Here is a 21,338-nt window from a genome sequence, read left to right on the forward strand (position 1 = left end):
TACTCCACTGTTATTAGGGAAGCCAAGAATTGAAGAATTGGCCACATATTCAAAAATGAGAGCAGGCCAAACTACAATCAGCCCTCAGATCCCCCAAATTAATATAACTTCACTCTCCCCAACTTTGGTTTTCGTGGTGATCTATGTTGCTGGGGAAGCATTCCAGATTTGTTGGAAGTAGCAGAGAGACAGATTTTGTCTCAATGTGAGAAAAAAAACTTCCTAGTCAACCAAGCTATCTAAAAGTAAAAATGGAAGTATTTCAGGAAGGGAGGCCATGTGCCTTGGTAACCACAAGTCATCAAGCCGAATGAATGGCCACCTGTTGGGGATGTTGTTTGTGGACAGAATTCATGTTTTGGTACAGCTTGAATTGGATGGACTCTGAGAGCCCTTTTCAACTCTGAAATTGGATTTTTGTTTTGTTTTGGTTTTTAAAGAGATGCTTTCTCTTAACTCAGTTATACAGAAAGAATAGGAGGATGTGTCTATGTCTATGTTTTTAGAAAAAGTGGGGTGGGACTAATGTAAATAGATACCTTTTCTATGACTTCTGAAGACTATTTCCATGCCTATATTACTATACTGTTAAATTATTTGCATTTTAACTTCTTTTGTTCTCTGGGCTTGAGAGAATCCAGAAATGCTTTTAAACCCACAAAACACTGATGTTTTTACAAAGCAAATACTTTTCAAATAAACCAATGTCATGCCTTGTTGTCAACAAACCACTGGTCATGCTGAAAGTGTGCTGGGAGCTTTCTAAAGGGTCACAATGAATTAGTAAATTGTAGCCACTAATAATAATGGTTCACAGGAAGACCCATTTGTTCCTGAGCCCCTCAAGTTAACTAGGGATTAACCTAGAAACAGGTCACTCTGGTTAAGTGTTAGGTGAGAAACCTCTAACACTCTTTTTGCTTGAGTTGTTTATATTTGGTCCACCAAAACACATTGTAGATCTTTAAACGTCAGATAAATTAATTGGGAAACAAAATAAAAACTTTGAAATGGTAGCAGAGCCAAAAAATTTCCAGAATTCTTTCTGAGTATGAACACTCCCATAGTGAAGCCATTGATTAAGCTTGTTGTTCAGTCATTTTTCAGCCATACCCAACTCTTTGTGGCCCCATTTGGAGTTTTCTTAACAAAAAATACTGGAATGGTTATTTCCTTCTTTAGCTCATTTCAAAGATGGGGAAACTGAGGCAAACAGGGTTAAGTGACTTGCCCAAGATCACACAGCTAGGAAATGTCTGAGGCTGGATTTGAACTCAGGACAATGAGTTCCTGATTCCAGCTGGCACTCTATCCATTGCACCACCTAGCTATCCCATACCAATTAAGCAGAGGAAGCCTAAAACAGTGGCTCAGGAGCCATAAGACTTGGATTTACATATCCAAATTCTGATGCTTAGTAACTATGTAACCTTAGTACCTGTGTAACCTTGGGTAAATCACTTAGCCTCACTAGTCCTAGGTTTTCTCATCTGTAAAATGAGAAAAGGGACAGCAAGGTGGCACAGTGGATAAAATGCTGGGCTTGGAGTCAAAAAGCCCTGAGTTCAAGTTCACTCTCAGACACTTACTAGCTGCGTTAGCCTGGGCAAGTCACTTAGCTTATGCCTCAGTAAGCTGGGGACCATAACAGCATTTACCTCATAGGGTTGTTGTGAGAACATGAGATAATATTTATAAAGTGCTTAGTGCAGCACCTGGCATATAGTAAGTGATTAATAAATGCTTGTTTCCTTCCCCCAAACCTAAAAGTGGGGGAAAAAGGGAAATTAGATTGGACGTCATCCTCCAAGATCCCTTCTAGTTCTGGATGTGTAATCCTATGAGAGTATGTATGTGTCATACTCTTCAGAGTGCTGGGAGTTTAAGAAATTCCTGGAAGTGGGGCAGCTAGATGGCGCAGTGGATAGAGCACCAGCCCTGGAGTCAGGAGGACCTGAGTTCAAGTCTGGCCTCAGACACTTAACACTTACTAGCTGTGTGACCCTGGGCAAGTCACTTAACCCCAATTGCCTCACACACACACAAAAAAGACATTCCTGGAAGTCAAACAATGGTAAAGCATAATTCATTTTATTCAGATTACAGTTAAATCCTCATGTTGACCACAGTTGGTGATTCTTAGCCATGGTTTCACATCCAAAAATTCTTAAAGCAAGAGAGCAAGGAAAAGTAATTTGAAATTTTGAGAAAATGGAAAGTTTAGCATTTGTAATTGGGGGGGGCAGTGTGAGGCACTTGGGGTTAAGTGACTTGCCCAGGGTCACATAGCTAGTAAGTGTCCGAAGACGGATTTGAACTCAGGTCCTTCTGAGTTCAGGGCCAGTGCCACCTAGCTGCCCCTATGATTTTTTTAAAGAGAGAACTGAAAGAGTCATAGATTGTTAGAACTAGAAAAGCCCGTAAAGGGCATCTAGTTCATTTTACAATCGAAGAAACTGAGGCTCAGGCTGGGTAATTGGCCTGCCCAAGCAGAACTGGGAGAAGAACTCAGCTCTCATGTTTCTTACTGCCACAGCCTCTTATTTCAATAGAGGCATGAAAAAAAAAAAGGTGTCTTGGTATGAAGAGATCTCAGAGACCCTCTGGTCCAACTCCTTAATTTTTACAGAAGAGGAAACTGAGGCCCAGAGAAGTTGTAACTTGCCCAAGGTCACACAGGTCATAAACATCAGAGTTGAGATTTTAACCTAGGTTCTTTGAGTCTAGAACATTTTCTTCCTTTCCTTTAGAGACAATGGGGCCTTTTTCAAATGGTATTCCATTGACCCTTTCAAAGAGGAGTGCTCCAGACAGCTCAAAAATCAATGGCAAGAAACATTGTTAAATTTACACTTCAGAAATCAGCAAATACTCTAAATCAGGGACTCATTTATTGTTTTGTTGATTGTCTAGATTTAAAGTGAGGAAGAAAATGTTAATAATGCAAATTAAATTCATAGGTGTCCAGGTAAAAAAAAGTTTTAAGAGCCAGTTGTTAAAATTTTACCAGCATACCCTTCGTTATGCTTTGGTTATTTTTCACCTATTTCCTTTACCAGAAGTTCTTTCTGAAGTTGGTAGAGTGGCCTCTATCACTTGCTGCCTGGAATTCTGCCAGCAAATGCCTGTAGTTAAACCTAAGATACACTGCATAAATATCAGGGCATCTTGTTTCAATGGGTCCTGAAAGCTTGTATATACATCAAATTTGTGTAAATCATACCAGTTTTAAATACATCAAGGACTTTTGTTATTTAGGAGACTCAAATAGTGAACTGTTTTGTAAAGCAGAGAATCCACTTCTCATTTGTCTTTTGCATAAACCCATGTCTTGTGTTACTTTTGCTTAATTCAATTCAGCAGACGTTTATTAAGCATCTCCTCTATGCAAGGTACTCTGCTAAGTGCTGGGAATAAAAAGGGGGGGGGGGGGGGAAATATGCCCTGTCCTTAGAGAGCTTCCATACTAATGAAGAAAACAACATTCCCGCATATTACACCTGGGGTACACCTGTAATAGGAAGTTTAATCCAAGTTCCTCAATTCTGATTGAAATAATTATGTATGGAAAGACTAGCAGTACTCGTCCCTAGTAGATTTGGGAGCGGGGGGGGGGGGGGGGGGGGGGGGGGGGGGAGCCTGGGCAATGAGGGTTAAGTGACTTGCCCAGGGTCACACAGCTAGTAAGTGTCAAGTGTCTGAGGCCGGATTCGAACTCAGGTACTCCTGAATCCAGGGCCGGTGCTTTATCCACTGCGCCACCTAGCTGCCTCTGTCCCTAGTAGATTTTGAATGGAAGAAATTGTACCAAAAAAGTCGCTAGTTGGGGCTTCTCAGCTAGGGAACTGCCTTCAAGGAATGTTAATGAAGATTTAGATTACTAATGCATAGATAGCTTACACGTTCATTTTTTAATACACCATCAGTACCTGTGTTCTTTTTATATGTTGTTTAAAGAACAGTGTTTACTCTATTAGGGAAGCAGGTTGGGTCTGAAAAAAAGGCTGCTAAATCAGACTGAGCCCAAACATCTGGTGTTTCCAGTTTGCTGCTTCTCTTGTCTCTGCTTAAGAACACGAGAAAAACACACACACACACACACACACACACACAATCAGATGGACCAAACTGAATAGTCCCAAGTCCAATTTGCCCTCTCTATAAATGTAAGAGTGTAGCCTACTAGGTTGGACACCAGCCACAAGTGAGGAAAACTGGGGACTACTTCAGGACAGGCTGTTTGCTCTGTGAGACTTAAGGCCTCAGCATACCCACAACATACCCAAATGCTTACCCACATAAGGGTGCGGTGCATATTTTAAAAAGTGATGAAGGAGACAGCTAGGTGGTGCAGTGGATAAAGTACCAGCCCTGGATCAAAGAGGACCTGAGTTCAAATCCGACTTCAGACACTTGACACTTATTACCTATGTGACCCTGGGCAAGTCACTTAACCCTCATTGCCCTGCAAAAAAAAAAAAAAAAAAAACAAAGACAAAAAAGCATTACATCTTTGCCCTCGGAGAATCTCTTATATAAGATCAAACCTAAGCTCCACTTTCTTCAAAAGAAAATTAATATCCAAAGAACTGATTTTCTCTGAAGGTTGATAAATATCACCCCATCTCAGCTAGCTCCTGAGAATGACTGCTCTAATTTTAATGATATGGTTTTTTTAGCATGACCATTCCAGGAAGTTCACTGAGTCCTTAAGTTGTTCCTGTAAAATAGCATTGTCTTTGCAAAATAACCCTCTTCAAGCCTTTGTTACTGAGGTAAAGAGTTTCCATTTTTCCTCCATCAGTCAAGGGCAGAGTGCCCCCTAAATCCTGCCCTGCCAAAAAGTTTCATTTGTTAAAAGTAACATTATGTTTATGCTTTCAATGAATCAAAGTTAAAACATTTTAACATAGAAAAATGCCCAAATATTTGGATGCTCTCTGAATCGTGCCTTAAGTGCATTTTATCATTTTTGTATTTATAAGCTTTATTTTTCCATCTCAATGGACACATTTTCCAACAAATTCTATCATAGTGGATTTGAGAAATGATCAGGCATTAGGCCTTCTTAGACTTTTTTTTTTTAAGTTTGCAAACATCTTACCATCGACATTATTTAATAGCATCATTCAGTGTCTATTCAACATGCCAGGACCTGGACAGAAAGTATTTGCTATTTTAAGTAACTTAGTTACTTTGAAGAACAATCCAAATTAAACTCTCCTCCTTCTGTCCAGGAATCCTTAATCTAGGGTTTGTGGACTTGCTTTAAAAAAAAAACATATTTTGATAACTGTATTTCAATCTAGTTAGTTTCCCTTAAAACTTAATGTATTTTGTTTTATGCATTTAAAAAGACAATCCTAAGAGGGGATCCAAAGGCTTCACTAGACTGTCAAAAGCATTCATGAGGGGGCAGCTAGGTGGCGCAGTGGATAAAGCACTGGCCTTGGATTCAGGAGTACCTGAGTTCAAATCCAGCCTCAGCCATTTGATACTTACTAGTGGTGTGACCCTGGGCAAGTCACTTAACACTCCTTGCCCTGCCAAAAAAAAAAAAAAGTATTCATGACCCGAAACAGGTGAAAAAAGGAGAACACACATCTCTGGGCTGCTCCTTTTATACAACAGAGTTTTTCTTCTGGACTTAACTCATGAAACACTTTTTTAAACACCTGTCACCCACAAGGCACTTCTAGGGGATAGACCTTTTTTTTTTTCTTTCTTTCTTTCTTTTTGGTCATATTAACCAATCTGATAGGTGTCAGGTGGTATCTCAGAGTTGCCTTAATTTGCATTTCTCTAATCAATAGTGATTTAGAGCATTTTTTCATATGGCAATAGCTTTGATTTCTTCATCAGAAAATTGCCTGTTCATATCCTTTGACCATTTCTCAATTGGGGAATGACTTGGATTCTTATAAATTTGATTTAGATCCTGATAATTTTAGAAATGAGGCCTTTATCAGAAGTACTGCCCACAAAAATTGTTTCCCAGCTTTCTACCTCCCTTCTAATTTTGGGCATTGCTTCTGTTTGTACAAAAACTTTTTAATTTAATGTAATCAAATTCATCCATTTTGCATTTCATAATATTCTTTATCTCTTCTTTGGTCATAAACTGTTCTCCTTTCCAAAGATCTGAAAGGTAAACTATTCCTTGCTCTCCTAATTTACCTATGGTATCACCTTTTATGTGTAAATCATGTACCCATTTTGACCTTATTTTAGTATAAGGTGTAAGATGTTGGTCTATGTCTAATTTCTGCCATACTATCTTCCAGTTTTCCCAGCAGTTTTTGTCAAATACTGAGTTCCTATCCCAGAAGCTGGAGTCTTTGGGTTTATCAAACAGTACATTACTAAAGTCATTTACTACTGTGTCTCCTGTGCCTAGCCTATTCCATTGATCCTCCACTCTATTTCATAGCCAGTACCAAATAGTTTTGATGATTGCCACTTTATAGTAAAGCTTCAGATTTGGTACAGCTAGCCTTGGAGAAAGACCAAAAAAAAAAAGTCTCTGCTTCAAGAAGCCTAATTCTGAGCCCCAAAATTCTCTCTGCAAAATCTATTGTAATAGGCTCTTAAAGGTTCATTTAACAAGCCTCTGTTGAAGTAGGTGAGTAGCTAATCATGACCTCACTCACTCCATCCCCCAAACTGATATCAATACATCAAGGCTTCCCTTAATGAGTTCTGAAGTGATCCTAGTCCCAGGCTTCAGGAGTGAAAAGGGAAAGAACAGACTTTTTGTTAGAACAGTGGTTTTAAAAATTCTATAGTTCATCCTTATCTCTTTTCCAGAGTTAATATTAATGCAAATCGGGGCAGCTAGGTGGCACAGTGGATGGAGCACCGGCCCTGGATTCAGGAGGACCTGAGTTCAAATCCGACTTTAGACACTCAACACGTACTAGCTGTGTGACCCTGGGCAAGTCACTTAACCCCAACTGCCTCACCAAAAAAAAACAAAAAAAATATTAATTCAAATCTTTGAGTATACATATTAATTATTGATTGCATTTTCCAGCAAAGAATACAATAAACCCATTAGTTCCATAAGAGCAATTGTATCTTGAAACTTGAACTACTCCCTCCCCCCCCCTTTTAAATGGTCAAGGTTAACAAAAATCAATGAGGTTAGTGTAATGCAAGTCTGCACTTAGAGTGTAAAGTACAGTTGAAATGTAGCATTGATATTCTATTCTCTGTGCACCAGGACAGGTAGCATTAGGAATGATTTGGATCTTCATATTAGTGTATCTCTAAGCCTGATGAAAAGAGAGGGGATGTCTTTAACTACCTAAAGCACTTTTCCCTTGGATTTCTAAGTAAAGGGGGCTGGGAGAGAGATGGGAAGGAAAGGAGGGGAAGCCATAGATCTTCTTTCCTAATAAACAAGTGAAGCCCCTCAGTCAAATTTTTGTTACGAAATCAAGCAGTGGTTATGATTTCTAGAGGGAGCTAGTCATCATGCCCTAACTTGGCTTCATTATTTCACATACTGTAGACATCCACTTGATATCTCATCTTTGAACAAATGTTTATAATTTGTTCTGTGGGTCAAAGGGCCACTTCAGAACCATGGTTACAGAGATGTTATTATTAAAGCCTAGACATGTTATCATATTCAGATCACTCTGTGATATTTGGGAGCATTTGGAGGCCAGCCCTGTTATAGTCTCTCATAGTACATTTTAAGCAGAATTATCCTTCAGATTTCAAAAAATAAAATAAAAGTTTACAAGTTCTTGGAGTACCTTATGAAGTTCTGAGCATGCTTTAGGGACTGAATAAATACTGATTAACATTATTATCTTATTGGCAGGGAGTGGACTTAATTTCTCCCAATAAGTTTTACAGAAGATGTGTTCCTAAACTGTTCTAAACTGAACTTTCATAATTCAATTTTCTCTCTAATCACCAACATTAAAATTTCAGAAATGCCTTTATGTGCCTTTCTGTACCTTTCTGATGAATCACATGTTAAACTCTTACTCATACAAGTCATCACTTAAATAGGGGAATGGGTTGTGAATCCTTTTGTAAAGTAAAGAATACTTCTTAAATGTCATTAAAATACTATTATCAGCCATTTTAGGATTTTCACATTTTATCCATGGAGTTTTCATGGAATCATTGGATTTAGTCTGGCCAACACCTTCGATAGAGGTCATCTGGTCCAGCCCTTTCATTGTACAGATGCGGAAGCCTGCTGCTTTGTTTCTATGCAGGGAACACTTGTATTTATTTCCTCTTTGGTAGCTAATTATTAAATATATCTCAGATCATGACTCATCCCAGAAAACACCTCATCTATGCCTTTCATGACCTGTTACAGTTTTGCTGTGCAAAAATTAAAGTGTGTTAGAGGCTTGACCAAAAAATCATCCTAAGGATTCTATAACTGCTCACTATTCTCTATGGCCCCAATACTCCACATTCAGCTTTTCAAGAATGTTGTTCTGGGTATGGAATCTTTCAAATACCGTATAGACTTGATGAATTTGTTGGTTCATTTTACTGAACTATTTTGTCCCATCTCTTTTTTTTTCTTTTTGCAGGGCAATTAGGGTTAAGTGACTTGCCCAGGGTCAACAACAGCTAGTAAGTATGAAGTGTCTGAAGCCAGATATGAACTCAGGTACTCCTGAATCCAGGGCCGGTGTTTTACCACTGTGCCATCTAGCTGCCCCCGTCCCATCTCTTTTTTAAAAATCTTTTTTTGTGACAAGAGATGGCTGAGTAGGAAAGGGATATATTGGAAATGGATATGATGTGAAAACAAAAGGCATGAATGAAAATAATAAGTACATCCCTCTGTGGGGTGCGGGCCCTTTGTGCCCCCTTTTCAGGTGGTAAATCCTAGAATAAAGAGAGAGTATTTTTCATGCAAGAAGCATTTTGTTAAGTGCTAACTATGGGCCAGGCATAGTGCTAAGCATTGGGGATACCAAGGACAAAAATGTAGTCTTTGCTCTCAGGAAGATCACAAGCTAATGGAGGAGACAATATGCAAACAACTTTGTACATTTCATGATATACACAGTGCAACATGGGAGGTTAATTTTAGAAATGGGAGGGGGCCACAGAGAAATCCAGGCCAGTTTTTAGAGGATTATGAAGTACAGAAAGAGGGGAGGAAAGGACAGAAGTTTGAAGAGGTAGGTAGGAGTCAGGTTGTGAAGTGGCCAAACAGGATTTATATTTGATCCTGAAGATAAACAGGGAACCACTAAAGTTTATTGAGTAGGGGAGTTGACATGGTCTGACCTGTGAAGATCATTTTGGTAACTGAGTGGTGGATTGGAGTGAGAGACTTGAAGCAGAGTTAAAAAACTCTGAACTCAAAAATGAGTTCAAGCATGGGGTGATGAGGGACCTACATCAAGGTGGTAGCTATTTGAAATAACTTTTCACTTGTGACAAAACAAAACCTATTACTGGGGAAATGGCTAAGGAATATTTCTTTCCCAGTAATAGGTTTTGTTTTGTCCATCCCCAATTGTGAGTTACTGTATACTTAATGAACTAGAAATTCAATTTCATCAAATCATTTAAAATCAGTACCTAAAACCAAGATAATTTTTTTTAGGTGGAAAATGGGCAACCAACTTTGGGAAAGTATATTTCAAAAAGTTCAGAGAAACAATAAGTATGCTCTCATCACCAGGGAATCTAAAAGGGTAGATAGCTCTGGAGGCATAGTAGGCTCTTTAAAAAGAAATTCAGGGAAAAAAAATAGAAATTCAGGGGGCAGCTAGGTGGTGCAGTGGATAAAGCACCGGCCCTGGATTCAGGAGGACTTGAGTTCAAATCCAGACCCAGCTATGTGACCCTGGGCAAGTCACTTAACCCTCATTGCCCCACCAAAAAAAAAAAAATCAGGCAATTCAGTCACAGATGATTCTAAGCAGGAAGGTGGGGGTGTCTGAAGAAACACTGGTTGATAAATTCCAACAGTAAAAGTACATTTAGAAAAGATGGAAGCAGCGGCAGGTAACCAAGCCTGAATACAAAAGATGTGTATACTACAGCCAGAAATAAGATAAGGCTTGCAAAAAAAATGGTAGGCACATCAGAAAGGACTTTTATAGCTATGTTCAAAGTAGAATAAGAAGAGACAGGCCACACTGCTTAGGGGGAAATGAAATAACATTATTAACAAATGAGAGGGGGAGAAAATGGAAATACCAACACTTATCAAGAAAAATGATCCTTAGACTAAAAAGGGTATGGGAGAGGGCATTAAATCCCCAAACTTGTAAGATAGAACAAATTGAGTTGACATCTCCTGCAGCCACTAAGAGAATTCTCATGTTACTCCCACTGTCAGTCATCTTTTCACAATATGGATAATGAGGAAGTTAAAGAAAACCATCACCAACAATTTCTAAAGGGTTAGGAAGAGGAGGAGGAATAAATTCTAGAAATAATGGACAAGCAAGCTTGAAGTTAGTATAGTACCTAGTAAATTTTGAAATGGATGAAAAATGGAAGGTTTATGTGTGATACAGTGGAAGGATTGATGAATTTGAAGTGATAAATTTGGAGAAACTAGACCTGAGTTCAAATCCTAGCTCTGTTACTTCTTACTATCTATGTGACCTTGGGCCACTTAATTTCTCTTGACCTCAGTTGTTTCATCTGTAAAATGAGAGGATTGAACCAGACAACTAACTTCCCTCTAGTCTCAAGATCTATGATCCTGTGTATGCTTACAAAAGAAAATATCAATCTTTAGGAACAAACGTGGGTTCACCAAGAACAGGTGAAACCAAGTTAGTATCTTTTCCTTTTGATAGAATTTCTTTAATGAAAGAAATACTTTAGATCCAGTGCTCTCATATCCATTTCAGTATTTGTTTTACATTTCTATTACTGATTCACATGTACTAGATTACCTTCATCTTTGTTTCTCTTTGCAAACACTGACTAATCCAGTTATATATTTGTCTGAATAGGGGGCAGCTAGATGGCGCAGTGGATAGAGCACCGGCCCTGGAGTCAGGAGTACCTGAGTTCAAATCCGGCCTCAGACACTTAACACTTACTAGCTGTGTGACCCTGGGCAAGTCACTTAACCCCAATTGCCTCACTAAAAATATATATATATATTTGTCTGAATAAAGGTATGTGTATGTATGTATAATGATTTGAGACCTGAAAGCATCCTTAGGAATTAAGATTTCTAATGCAGACAAGGTATATTTGGATATATCCTTGGCAGGTAATAAAATCTCTAGGAAAAAAAAATAGAGCTATGCAATGGAAGATAGTACACTTAAGAAGATTCACAATTTATTAAATGACTATATCATTATCATAAATGTTGATTAGTGGATGCTTGAGGGAAGTTTCTAGTGGAGCTCTTGTCTATTTCAAAATTTTTATCATTGACTTGAATGAATGAATATAGGTCACATTTATATAGCAACTTAGTGTTTGCAAAGTGCTTTATAGACATAAAGACTTAAAATATCACATTTGTACATGACACAAAGCTGGAAAGGAAAGTGTGTACCACTGAGATGAGATTGTTCTGGTGTTGAAGTTGATCTTGGGGCCAGGCCTTGCCCTGGTTTGAGGGGCAATATAGTGGCAGACCCTCCTTTCTTGCCCAGATTTTCTTTTTTCTTTTTTTAAACTTTAACTTTTTTATTATTTTTTAAATGCCATGCTATTTTTATGAATGCCTTTTGTTTCTGCATCACATTTATTTCTGAATATATCCTCTCCACATACAACCTTACCCCTACCTTCTTCCCCCATTCTTTAGAACAAATATTTTGAAAGAAATAAAAAGAAAAGCAACCAACCCATCATTAAACCTTGTTCGACAATATATGTATGTATGTATGTATGTATGTATGTATGTATGTATGTATGTATGTATGTATATCTGCCAAGCTCCAGAGTTTCCCCTAGAAAGATGCCACTTGTGGGCCTGGGCTGAAGGTGGAGAGTGGAGGCAGGGAGGGGAGGAGAAGCAGCATTGCTGAATGCCAAAATATCACTAAATTTGGAATCAGGAATTCTGGGTTCAAATCTCAGGTCTACTACTTGCTACATGTGGGACCCTGAGCACATGTCACTCAGGAAAGTACTTCCCTAAGCCTATATCCTCATCTCTAAAATGAGTTCTTCCAAAACTAAAATCCTATGAAGATAAAGATTTCTCCATAGGGCCTGGATTGTTCCACTCCTTAAAGAAAATGAAAAGCGCTAAAGCTTTCTTATAGATTCCAGTGTAATAGATGCAAATTCATGCTAGTCTTCAGAAATCAAATGAACAAGGTATGTTAAAGAGATCACACAAAGCCTGCCTTTTTATTTCTTATACTATGTATAGGAGGCTCGAGAAGTTTAGCAGAATTTTGTTTTATGCTACAAGATAGGTGGGATGTGCTATATCAATAATTAGCTTGTAATAATAATAATAGCTATTGTTATTATCACACAATATGTGTAGCTCTTTAGAATACAACAAGGATGTAATGCAAGTATTATTATGCCCATTTTATAAACAAAGAAACAGGATCTGGCAGGATTTGCTTCTAGATCCTTCTATCTCCTAAGTCAGTCACTGTACCCCATCACTTTATGTTAATGAAGAAACAGCAAGTATGTGTAATGGTCTGTATTAGAATGAATCTGGTTTTGTGCTTTTAAGTTTATTGGTAGTCCCCAGAGATCAGTCATACAAAAGGTTGATCACCCTGATTGTAGTTTTGAGGGAATGGAATTAATTTAGACCTTTTTTTGCCCAATATATATCATAAGTCTGAGGGCAAACTCAAACATTACAGTAAGGGTAAAAAACAAGAAGGACCCAAACCCCACAGTCAGTAAATTAAAATCCTATCTCTAACATACCAGGGTGTGTGACCAGGGGTAAGTCCATCAATCTCTCTTATCCTAACTTACCATACCTGTCACATGGGACCAATAATACCTGTAATAGTAACTCACAGGTTGTTGTGAGGGACAAATAGGACAATGTTGGCCAAGCACTTCGTAAACGCCATAGTGCTTTATACATGTCCATTGTTCTTATAAATGAGTTCAACTTATAGGAATTTCTTTTACTTAGTTGAATCTGATCAACTCAAGTAAAAATCAAATCAGACTCAGAATTTAAATCAGAAGAGATTACCTGCACCAACTCCTAACCCAATAGGAATCCCTGTTACAAAGTTCTCAGCCAGTGGTCATCTGACTTCTGCTGGATGACGTGGGGGGGGGGGGGCCAGACCCCTCCTGCTTTTGGACAGTTCTGATTATTAGGAAGTGTGTCCTCACCTCAAGTCTAAATTAACCTGTCTGCATCCTCCAGTCCTGGCTACTATTTGTGTCCAGTTGGGTCAAGGGGAACATAATTTATCTCTCTTTTTTTTGTATGGCAGCCTTTCAAAAACCTGAAGACAGCTGTCTGGTCTCCCCCTAAATTTTCTTCAAGATAACCATCCATATTGGGACAGTTAGGTGGCACAGTGGATAGAGCTACAGGCCTGGAATCAGAAAGACGTGACTTCAAATTTGGCCTGAGATACTTATTAGTCATGTGATCCAGGGCAAGTCATTTAACTTCTATTTGCCTCAGTTTCCTCATCTATAAAAATGAGGATCATAATAGCATCTATCTCCCAGGGTTGTTGTGAGAATCAAATGAGATAATAACTCTAAAGGGCTTAGCACAGTGCCTGGAACATTGTACGCATAAATAGCATTATTATTATTATTGATTTCCGTTTAGTGATCCTTGGTCTCTCTCACCATCGTATTTGCTGCCTTTTGAATGCTCTCTGGCCAGTCTATGTCTGCATAGAACAAGTAATATAAGTTATAGTTTTTAATAGCAGACCTTACCAAAGATCTTAAACCTCTTAAAGACATCATTTCATCTTTCCGTGTGAGACCCCTCTGAAGTCAGCCCCTGATCTGGTTGTGCAGCTCGAGAAGCCAGGACTGAGAACTGTGTTATTCACCTCGGGTTGCACAGGAAGTCAGCGAGACTGCTATAAACAGAAGCCAGAATCCCTGGCTCTCAATCCTTGGCTGTATCCGTTAGTCACACGGAAACCGAGTAGAAGCAAAACACCACCCGGGTTCTTCTGCACCTACCTACCTACTTACCTAAGGATTTGTCTATTTTGTTTTTGTCTGCATGTATGATATTACCTGCTTCTGCCGCTAGTTGCCTGTCTGTGACTGTGGCTCATTTTCCCCTCCCTGGGCCTTCTCCTTGAGCTAAAATAAGGACTTTTTGTGAGTAATGGACAGAAAACCAGCCTTGGAGGTAGAAAGAGGGTGTTAGAGTGCCCCCATCTGACATATACTAACCTTTCAGGGCCCCCTGCATCTCTGTGTCTAGCAGTTGCCATTCTGTCGGTAGAAGATATTTCCTCCCTGGGCATTCCCTGTGCTTATGATATCACAGATCTGGTCAAAAACAAACAAAAACTTTTGTTATACTGCTGGATTTTACAGCTATTCTGCCAAAGCACCTTTTCTTCTGCATCTGTTCTTGGCTTTTTCAGTCAGGCACCATGCACCAGCCTAAAGCCAACTGTCAGTGGGGCTGGCCAGCACAGGCATAGCTGGTCCTAACCCCTCAGCCTGCCAGGAAAATGAGGCTTCAGAGACCAACCTTCTCATTCCCCCATCTACAAATGGTGAATTTCCCACTAATAGAAAACAATCCATGCAATTGATGAGCTAATGCTCCACAGGAAAGCTTTTAGCCATCCTTTCAAGACATTTACCCCTGACTCTCCCCCAGTTTTATTTAGTGAAGCTTTCTTCCCATTCTTTACACCTAAATTCTCAAATGAGTCTTCCATCAGCTTCACAAGTGGAGACCCCCCAGCCCCGCTTTTTTGGGCAGACTTCTCAGGGAAGGGGCTACTTTATTAAAATGCAGATGTTTATTGCCTCCTGAGTGTGACATTCATATCTTCTTCTTTTTTAAAATAGCAAATATGCCGGAGTATTATCCTGACCAGCTGGATGATGTTGTGGATTTTATTCACAACACGATCAAAAGACTAAAAAGGTCACCAGACAAACAAACAGAATTGTTTCCTCGGCGGGAGAGGAACAGACAAACTGGAGCAACCAATGCAGATCGGAAGAGGCAGAGGGGACAGAGGGGCAGGAACCGGGGCTGTGTCTTAACCTCCATACATTTAAATGTGACTGACTTGGGTTTGGGATACGAAACCAAAGAAGAATTGATTTTTCGATATTGCAGCGGATCTTGTGATGCAGCTGAGACCACATACGACAAAATATTAAAAAACTTAACCAAAAAGAAAAGGCTGATGAGTGACAAAGTTGGGCAGGCCTGTTGCCGGCCCACTGCTTTTGATGATGACCTGTCATTTTTAGACGATAACTTGGTTTACCACATACTGAAAAAACATTCCGCTAAAAGGTGTGGATGTATCTGACTCTTGTTTCCGGGAGACGGCTATGTATTGCATTCCTGCTACAGTGCAAAGGAAGGGACCAAGGTTCCCAGGAAATGTTTGCCCAGAATGGAGAATGAGGACCAAGGATGGAGATGAAGGAGGAGAAACAGGCAGAAGTCAGCCATCATGGGAGCCTGGTAGAGGGAGATCCAGCTACAGACAACTGGATGAGAGAGAGAGAGCGGCCCTCTAGTTTCAACAGGAAAGCAACTTAAAGGCGCATCACAGGCTCAGGGCCAGTGTTCCTGGATGGATGTTGCCACAGTCATATCACTTGGTACAATCCACCATCACCTGTCATCAGCTCGGAATGTGCTGAAAGGACACAACCACGTAGTCTCCTGTGGTTTGTTTTCACATGTTTGGTTACACCAGACAAACAACACTGGTGTAAACTCACGTGGCATTAAGAGTCATTACTGAAAGTCAGGAAGTTATATATATTTTTTTCTGTCACTCAGTTAGGGCATACCTGCCCCTCCTCCCATCTTCCCTCTCCCTTCCCCCTCCCCCCAATATATATTATACATAAAACAAGCAGACACTACAAACAGCCTTTTGACTTCAAAGATGAGGCCTAAGGTATACTTGGACAGAAATCTAATGGTTGGTTATTGATTTTTAACATAGTATGTGGGTGGGAAGAAATTGGGCAAAAACTAACAGGCTGTATTCACTGACTAAAGAAAACCTGAAAGTATTTTTTTAATATACTCTTGGAAACAGGAAAGGAGTTGTGGTTTTAAGCAGCATAAATTTCTAGGAGAGTGAGGGGGAAAACAGGCCCAGATGCACCTCGGTGTACAAGGAGACAAACAGGTCTCTTTCAGTTTACAGCTGGACAAATGTCACATCATCACTACATTTATGCTTGGTCACCAGTGGCCAGATAGAGTACTTGATGCAATGCATCCATTTCAGATACAGAAATATATAGAAGAATATTTATTGAGATTTAAGTTATTGTTATTTATTACAGTTCACTAATGAGTTTCTTTTTCCCCTTATTTATTAAATTTCTTTTCTAAAGGTGCCAAAGTGTAATGTGCTTGCAAAATACAAAGAAAGAAAGAAAAAGAATCAGATTGGGAACAAGGGTCCATGCTTTTTAAAATGTTAACAGTTTTTGGATAGCTAAAAACAAAAAATCACTTACTTTACCTTTTTCCATAAAACTTCCTGGTTAAATTCTGTAGATCTACCTGTTTGCCATCCATTTGTCTAAAAACAAGCAGAAAAGCATTGTTTCTGAGGGACCCCCATGCCCCGTTTCTCAGATGATTTCCACGGATCAGTGAGCAGAAACCAGTGGCACTTGGCTTTATTTCTCTGTTGTTCCAACACTGAGCAGACATGCCATAATTTTCACTCTATGTTGTACTTAAGCTTTTTTTTCCTTCCACATATATTTATCTATAATATACATAAATATATATAAAAGGTGTAATGCCTTTTAGTAGTTAGTCCTGGATTTTAATATCGACTAAAAGGTAAACAGTTCATGTTCAGTAATGGCCAGAGTTTTGCTATGATTCACTAAAAGCCATTCACACAACGGCCCGTCCCAAAACAAAACAAAACAAAACTTAACCTGATTTAAGAAGGAAATATTCTGAGCTGGGAGCCAGGTGCTGACTATTGTGATCAAAACAGCTGCATTGGTCACCTTCCACAAGGCAGATTGTCCCATTTCCCCCCAAAAGCTTTTTGACTATAACCTCAGAGCAGTAGGTAGTGAGTTGTTCCTTTTGTGTAAAATCCCTTTAGGGTAACACAACAGAGACTGAGGAGGTCAGAGGCTTCTGGCCTGGCCACAAAAACATGTATATGGCTGGATTGAAATTCTCTAAATGATTTTGGTGGATGGAGTACAAGAAAGTATAAGGGTAGCCATCTTTGCCAGTGTTCCCTTAAGGTGTTGTGTTGTTGTTTTTTCTGACAAGCTAATCAGGATGAGCATTCGTAGAGAAAAACAACATTGGGCCCTATATTGTGGTTTTTCTTCTTGTTTTCATTTTTGGCACAAGAAGGGTTGTTCGTTTGTTTGTTGTTTAAATCAAGAAAAAAACATGTCTAGCTATTAACAGCAATGGTTTGTTTGATAAGACTTGAGAATTCCAATTGGCTTCCAACCAATTAGCCATGCTCTTTTTCAAATCAACCCATCAGCTACCAACACTAATCCCTGTGAGACCTGAATTTTCCTCCTCCCCACCCCTACTTTGCTCTTCTTGCACCTACAGATTGGAAGCCAAGGACAGGATGGCCCCATCCCTCCCGGCAGAATGGGAAAGCCAGGCCATATAGCTCTTAGAGGAGACAAATCTGTTTAATTTACTATAAGAATCCAGAAGTGTACCCCCAGAATAATCAGCCTTGCTCAGATAATAATATTGACTGTGTGCAGAGTCAACTGCTGATTTTTTTTGTTTGTTTCAGCCTAAATTAGCTTGCAGCATTAGAATCCAAGCCCTTGTCTACACTGGCTGCAACATTTCAGGGAGTGCTGTGGGCACATTCCCTGTGTCCCCTATATACCATAAGCAGGTTTGAACTTTTGCAGATCTAAATACAGCTAATCTACAAAAGGGTAAAGTTTGTGATTTTTCATCATCATCATCATCCTCCTCATCATTATTCTAATTATTCTAATTATTATTATTACCATCTAAAATAGGAGTGCACTTCTTTGGAAGCTCTGATTTCACCTCTGATCTATGTCTCAGTCATTTGTGTTATACAACCAAAGTTCTCTACAAACTTTATTTTTGTACAATATCATTTTGTAACTTTTTACAAATAAAAGCTCATTTCTATCGTTCTCTGTACTTTGTATTTCTTCTAGCTGCTGCTTATATGCTCGACCTCCCTTCCCTTCACACCACCCCACCCCCAACACACACATCAGGTACAGTATGAAATAAATGTTTAAATATCTCCCCCGCTAAGTAACAGGGCTCTCTATCTCCCTCTGACTCCTCCTACCATGCCCCCAAAGGGGTGATTGTAAAGTAGTTCAATGGGGCAGTTAGGTGGCCAAGTGGATAGAGCAACTAACTGGCCCTTAAGTCAGGATGGACCTGAATTCAAATACAACTTCAGATACTTACTATCGGTGTGACCCTGGGTAAGTCACTCATCCCTGTTGGCCTCAGTTTCCTCATCTGTAAAATAAACTGAAGAAGGAAATGGCAAACCACTCCAGTATTTTTGCCAAGAAAACCCTAAATGGGGTTACAGAGAGTCAGAAGGACTGAAAACAACTCAACAACAAATTAATTCACAGAAAAACCTCAATGATCCATTGTAAATTCTCAGGCAACTTCACTGATCCAATTCTCTAATCTGGGTTTTCCTCTGGATAGTATTTTGAGCAGTGCTATGTCTTGGGTAAATTGCCTTCACCATTCGTAAAATGAATAATCTTTTGTTTAAAGCCCTCACACCTCAATTCGTAGCACAGGAAAAAGGACTTTTTTTTTTAACCAAGGTGCTCATATCAGTTAGGGGGTAGAGATGTTGCAAAGCTCCATAGCAAAACAATTATATATTCTACCTATCTGAGAGATGGATGCTTAAGCTCTCCCATAGCTGGACATTTCATATATAGCCCTATTAGGGCCAATAGTCCTTTATCCAGTGTTTTATTAGAGTTCAATAACAAACTGTTGGGATTCATTTCATGACAAACTCTGCTGGAGACTGAGCCCAGCTGGTGTTTGGTTTGTAAATTCTTCTCCCCTCAATCTGTCCCCCCCCCCCCCCCCCCCCCCCGCAAAAAAATCTGCCTCCAGCACAAGAATTCCAAGTTAGGACTCTGCTAGAGAAGCTGAGGCAGAGCATTAATATGAACCTGTGAGCCCACAGGCATAGGACCTTTTCCAAGGAACCTTGAGGCTAGACTCTCATGTAACCATCCTCAGCTTCTCTAAACTGAGATGCTAGAAAATGATGCATCTTTTAAAAAGACAGCAAAGATGAGAGAGGGGGGAGGGAGGGAGGGGAGAGAGGAAGCAAGAGGGAGGGAAGAGGGAAAAAGAAAGAAAGAAAACAGAAGAAAAAGAAAGGAAAGAGTAAGTGTCACTGGAGAAGTAGGTGGGGGGGGGTCTTTAGGTATTCCTCCCTAAAGAATTACACCCCCTGCACACAATCCAATTAGAACAAAATAGTCTTTTATTTGGGCACTTAGAGAAAGTGACCAAGAGGGAAGTCAAAGACTTCCCTTGAGGGGAGGGGATATCTTACAGATGGCTTGTTCATCCAACAGAAGAAAAGCAAAAGCTTTTATAGCCGCCATCCGACTATGGAAAATTCCCTTTTAGAGTGGGGAAAGCTTGAATGAGGTGATGATGGTCCTGACTTCTGGAATTAATTATCTTTTGTACACTGGTACCAATCGGACAGCAGTCATGCCTAATGGGCTTATCTCCCTTACTTCTTAGGTATGTCCATCCTGATAGCTAGTTGGCCAGTTTAAATTTTTATAGTCTCAACCCCCATGTTAAAAAGGAAGGATGTAGAAAAAAGAAAGAAAGAAAAGGAAGGAAGAAAGGAAGGCAGGAAGGCAGGAAGGCAGGAAGGCAGGAAGGCAGGAAGGCAGGAAGGCAGGAAGGCAGGAAGGCAGGAAGGCAGGAAGGCAGGAAGGCAGGAAGGCAGGAAGGCAGGAAGGCAGGAAGGCAGGCAGGAAGGAAGGAAGGAAGGAAGGAAGGAAGGAAGGAAGGAAGGAAGGAAGGAAGGAAGGAAGGAAGGAAGGAAGGAAGGAAGGAAGGAAGGACTAGTTACTGTGGCTTACCCTTACTCTAGAGGTAGTAAGTATATGGTGTGCTGAGGTAAGAACTGGCTTCAGTTAGAAAGATCTGAGTTTAAATTCCCCTTCTGACACCTATTGGTGACACCTGTTGTCCAAGACACTTCACCTCTGGGCACCCAGGACAGCTCTCCAAAGCCATAATTTGGAGAAGAGATGCTGATCTGCATTGATAGAGGGCGTTTTCTCTCTGCGAATTCCCTGTACTGATGGAATCACATGTATGGACTTTTAAAAAACACACCTTATTTATTTTCCTATACCTTCAATTCCAATTGAGAAACAGCCATATAAGAAGCAAATTCTAAGGGAGTGATCAAAGGGGCATATTCTCATAGCAATCAGAAGGATTTCTGAGGAGAGGTGGTCTCCTAATTAAAGAGAATGAAAGGATGCTCAGCCACCTGCAGGGACTGGTATAGAGGATTAGGGTCTCTGAGGCAAGTCACATTTCTTAACTACGTTTTTTCCAAAGCCTCACCTCCCCACCTCATTTTAAAAAGAAAGGATATTGCATTTCTATGAATAGTAAAAGCACAAAAGGGCTTTTACAAAGCAGCATCCCATTCCACTGTGGTGTATGCAGTCCTTAGAGAGAGAAATGCCCCTCGCTTCCCCTGGCAGCTGGGAAATGCAGTGTTTAGAGTGCCAGACCTGGAGTCAGAAAGACTTGAGTTCAATCTGGCCTCAGATGCTTAGTAGCTGTGTCACTTGGCGAGTCACTTGGCCCAGTTTGCCTCAGTTTCTTCATCTGTAAAATGAGCCCGAGACAAGAAAACCCCCTGGAAGAATTGGACACAACTGAACAAAAACAACAAAAAAATTCCCCTGGGAGTATGAGCTCCTTCTTAAGGCACACAGAATAATACAGGAGGATACAGCTTGCAACCCACCCCTGTGATAGACCCCTTCATCATCCTTCCTCATCCTCTGCTTCCCTTTCCCTTTTTTTTTTTTTCAGGGCAGTTGGGGTTAAGTGACTTGCCCAGGGTCACACAGCTAGTAAGTGTTAAGTGTTTGAGGCCGGATTTGAACTCAGGTACTCCTGAATCCAG

At 40.0% G+C, this 21,338-nt stretch overlaps 1 protein-coding gene across 2 annotated transcripts in view; it reads left to right on the forward strand.

Annotated features, from left to right (window-relative positions):
• The window catches only part of GDNF (glial cell derived neurotrophic factor), a 36,974-nt gene extending 21,127 nt beyond the window's left edge, over positions 1-15,847 (forward strand). For both annotated transcript variants that reach the window (XM_043980498.1, XM_043980504.1), the window contains exon 3: positions 14,980-15,847. In XM_043980498.1, coding sequence (XP_043836433.1) covers positions 14,980-15,455 — 476 coding nt within the window. In that variant the 3' untranslated portion in view covers positions 15,456-15,847. The remainder of the gene's footprint in view (positions 1-14,979) is intronic.
• Positions 15,848-21,338: the final 5,491 nt, after the last annotated feature.

The sequence above is a fragment of the Dromiciops gliroides genome, chromosome 1 (assembly GCF_019393635.1).
Source record: "Dromiciops gliroides isolate mDroGli1 chromosome 1, mDroGli1.pri, whole genome shotgun sequence".
NCBI classification, from domain to species: domain Eukaryota; kingdom Metazoa; phylum Chordata; class Mammalia; order Microbiotheria; family Microbiotheriidae; genus Dromiciops; species Dromiciops gliroides.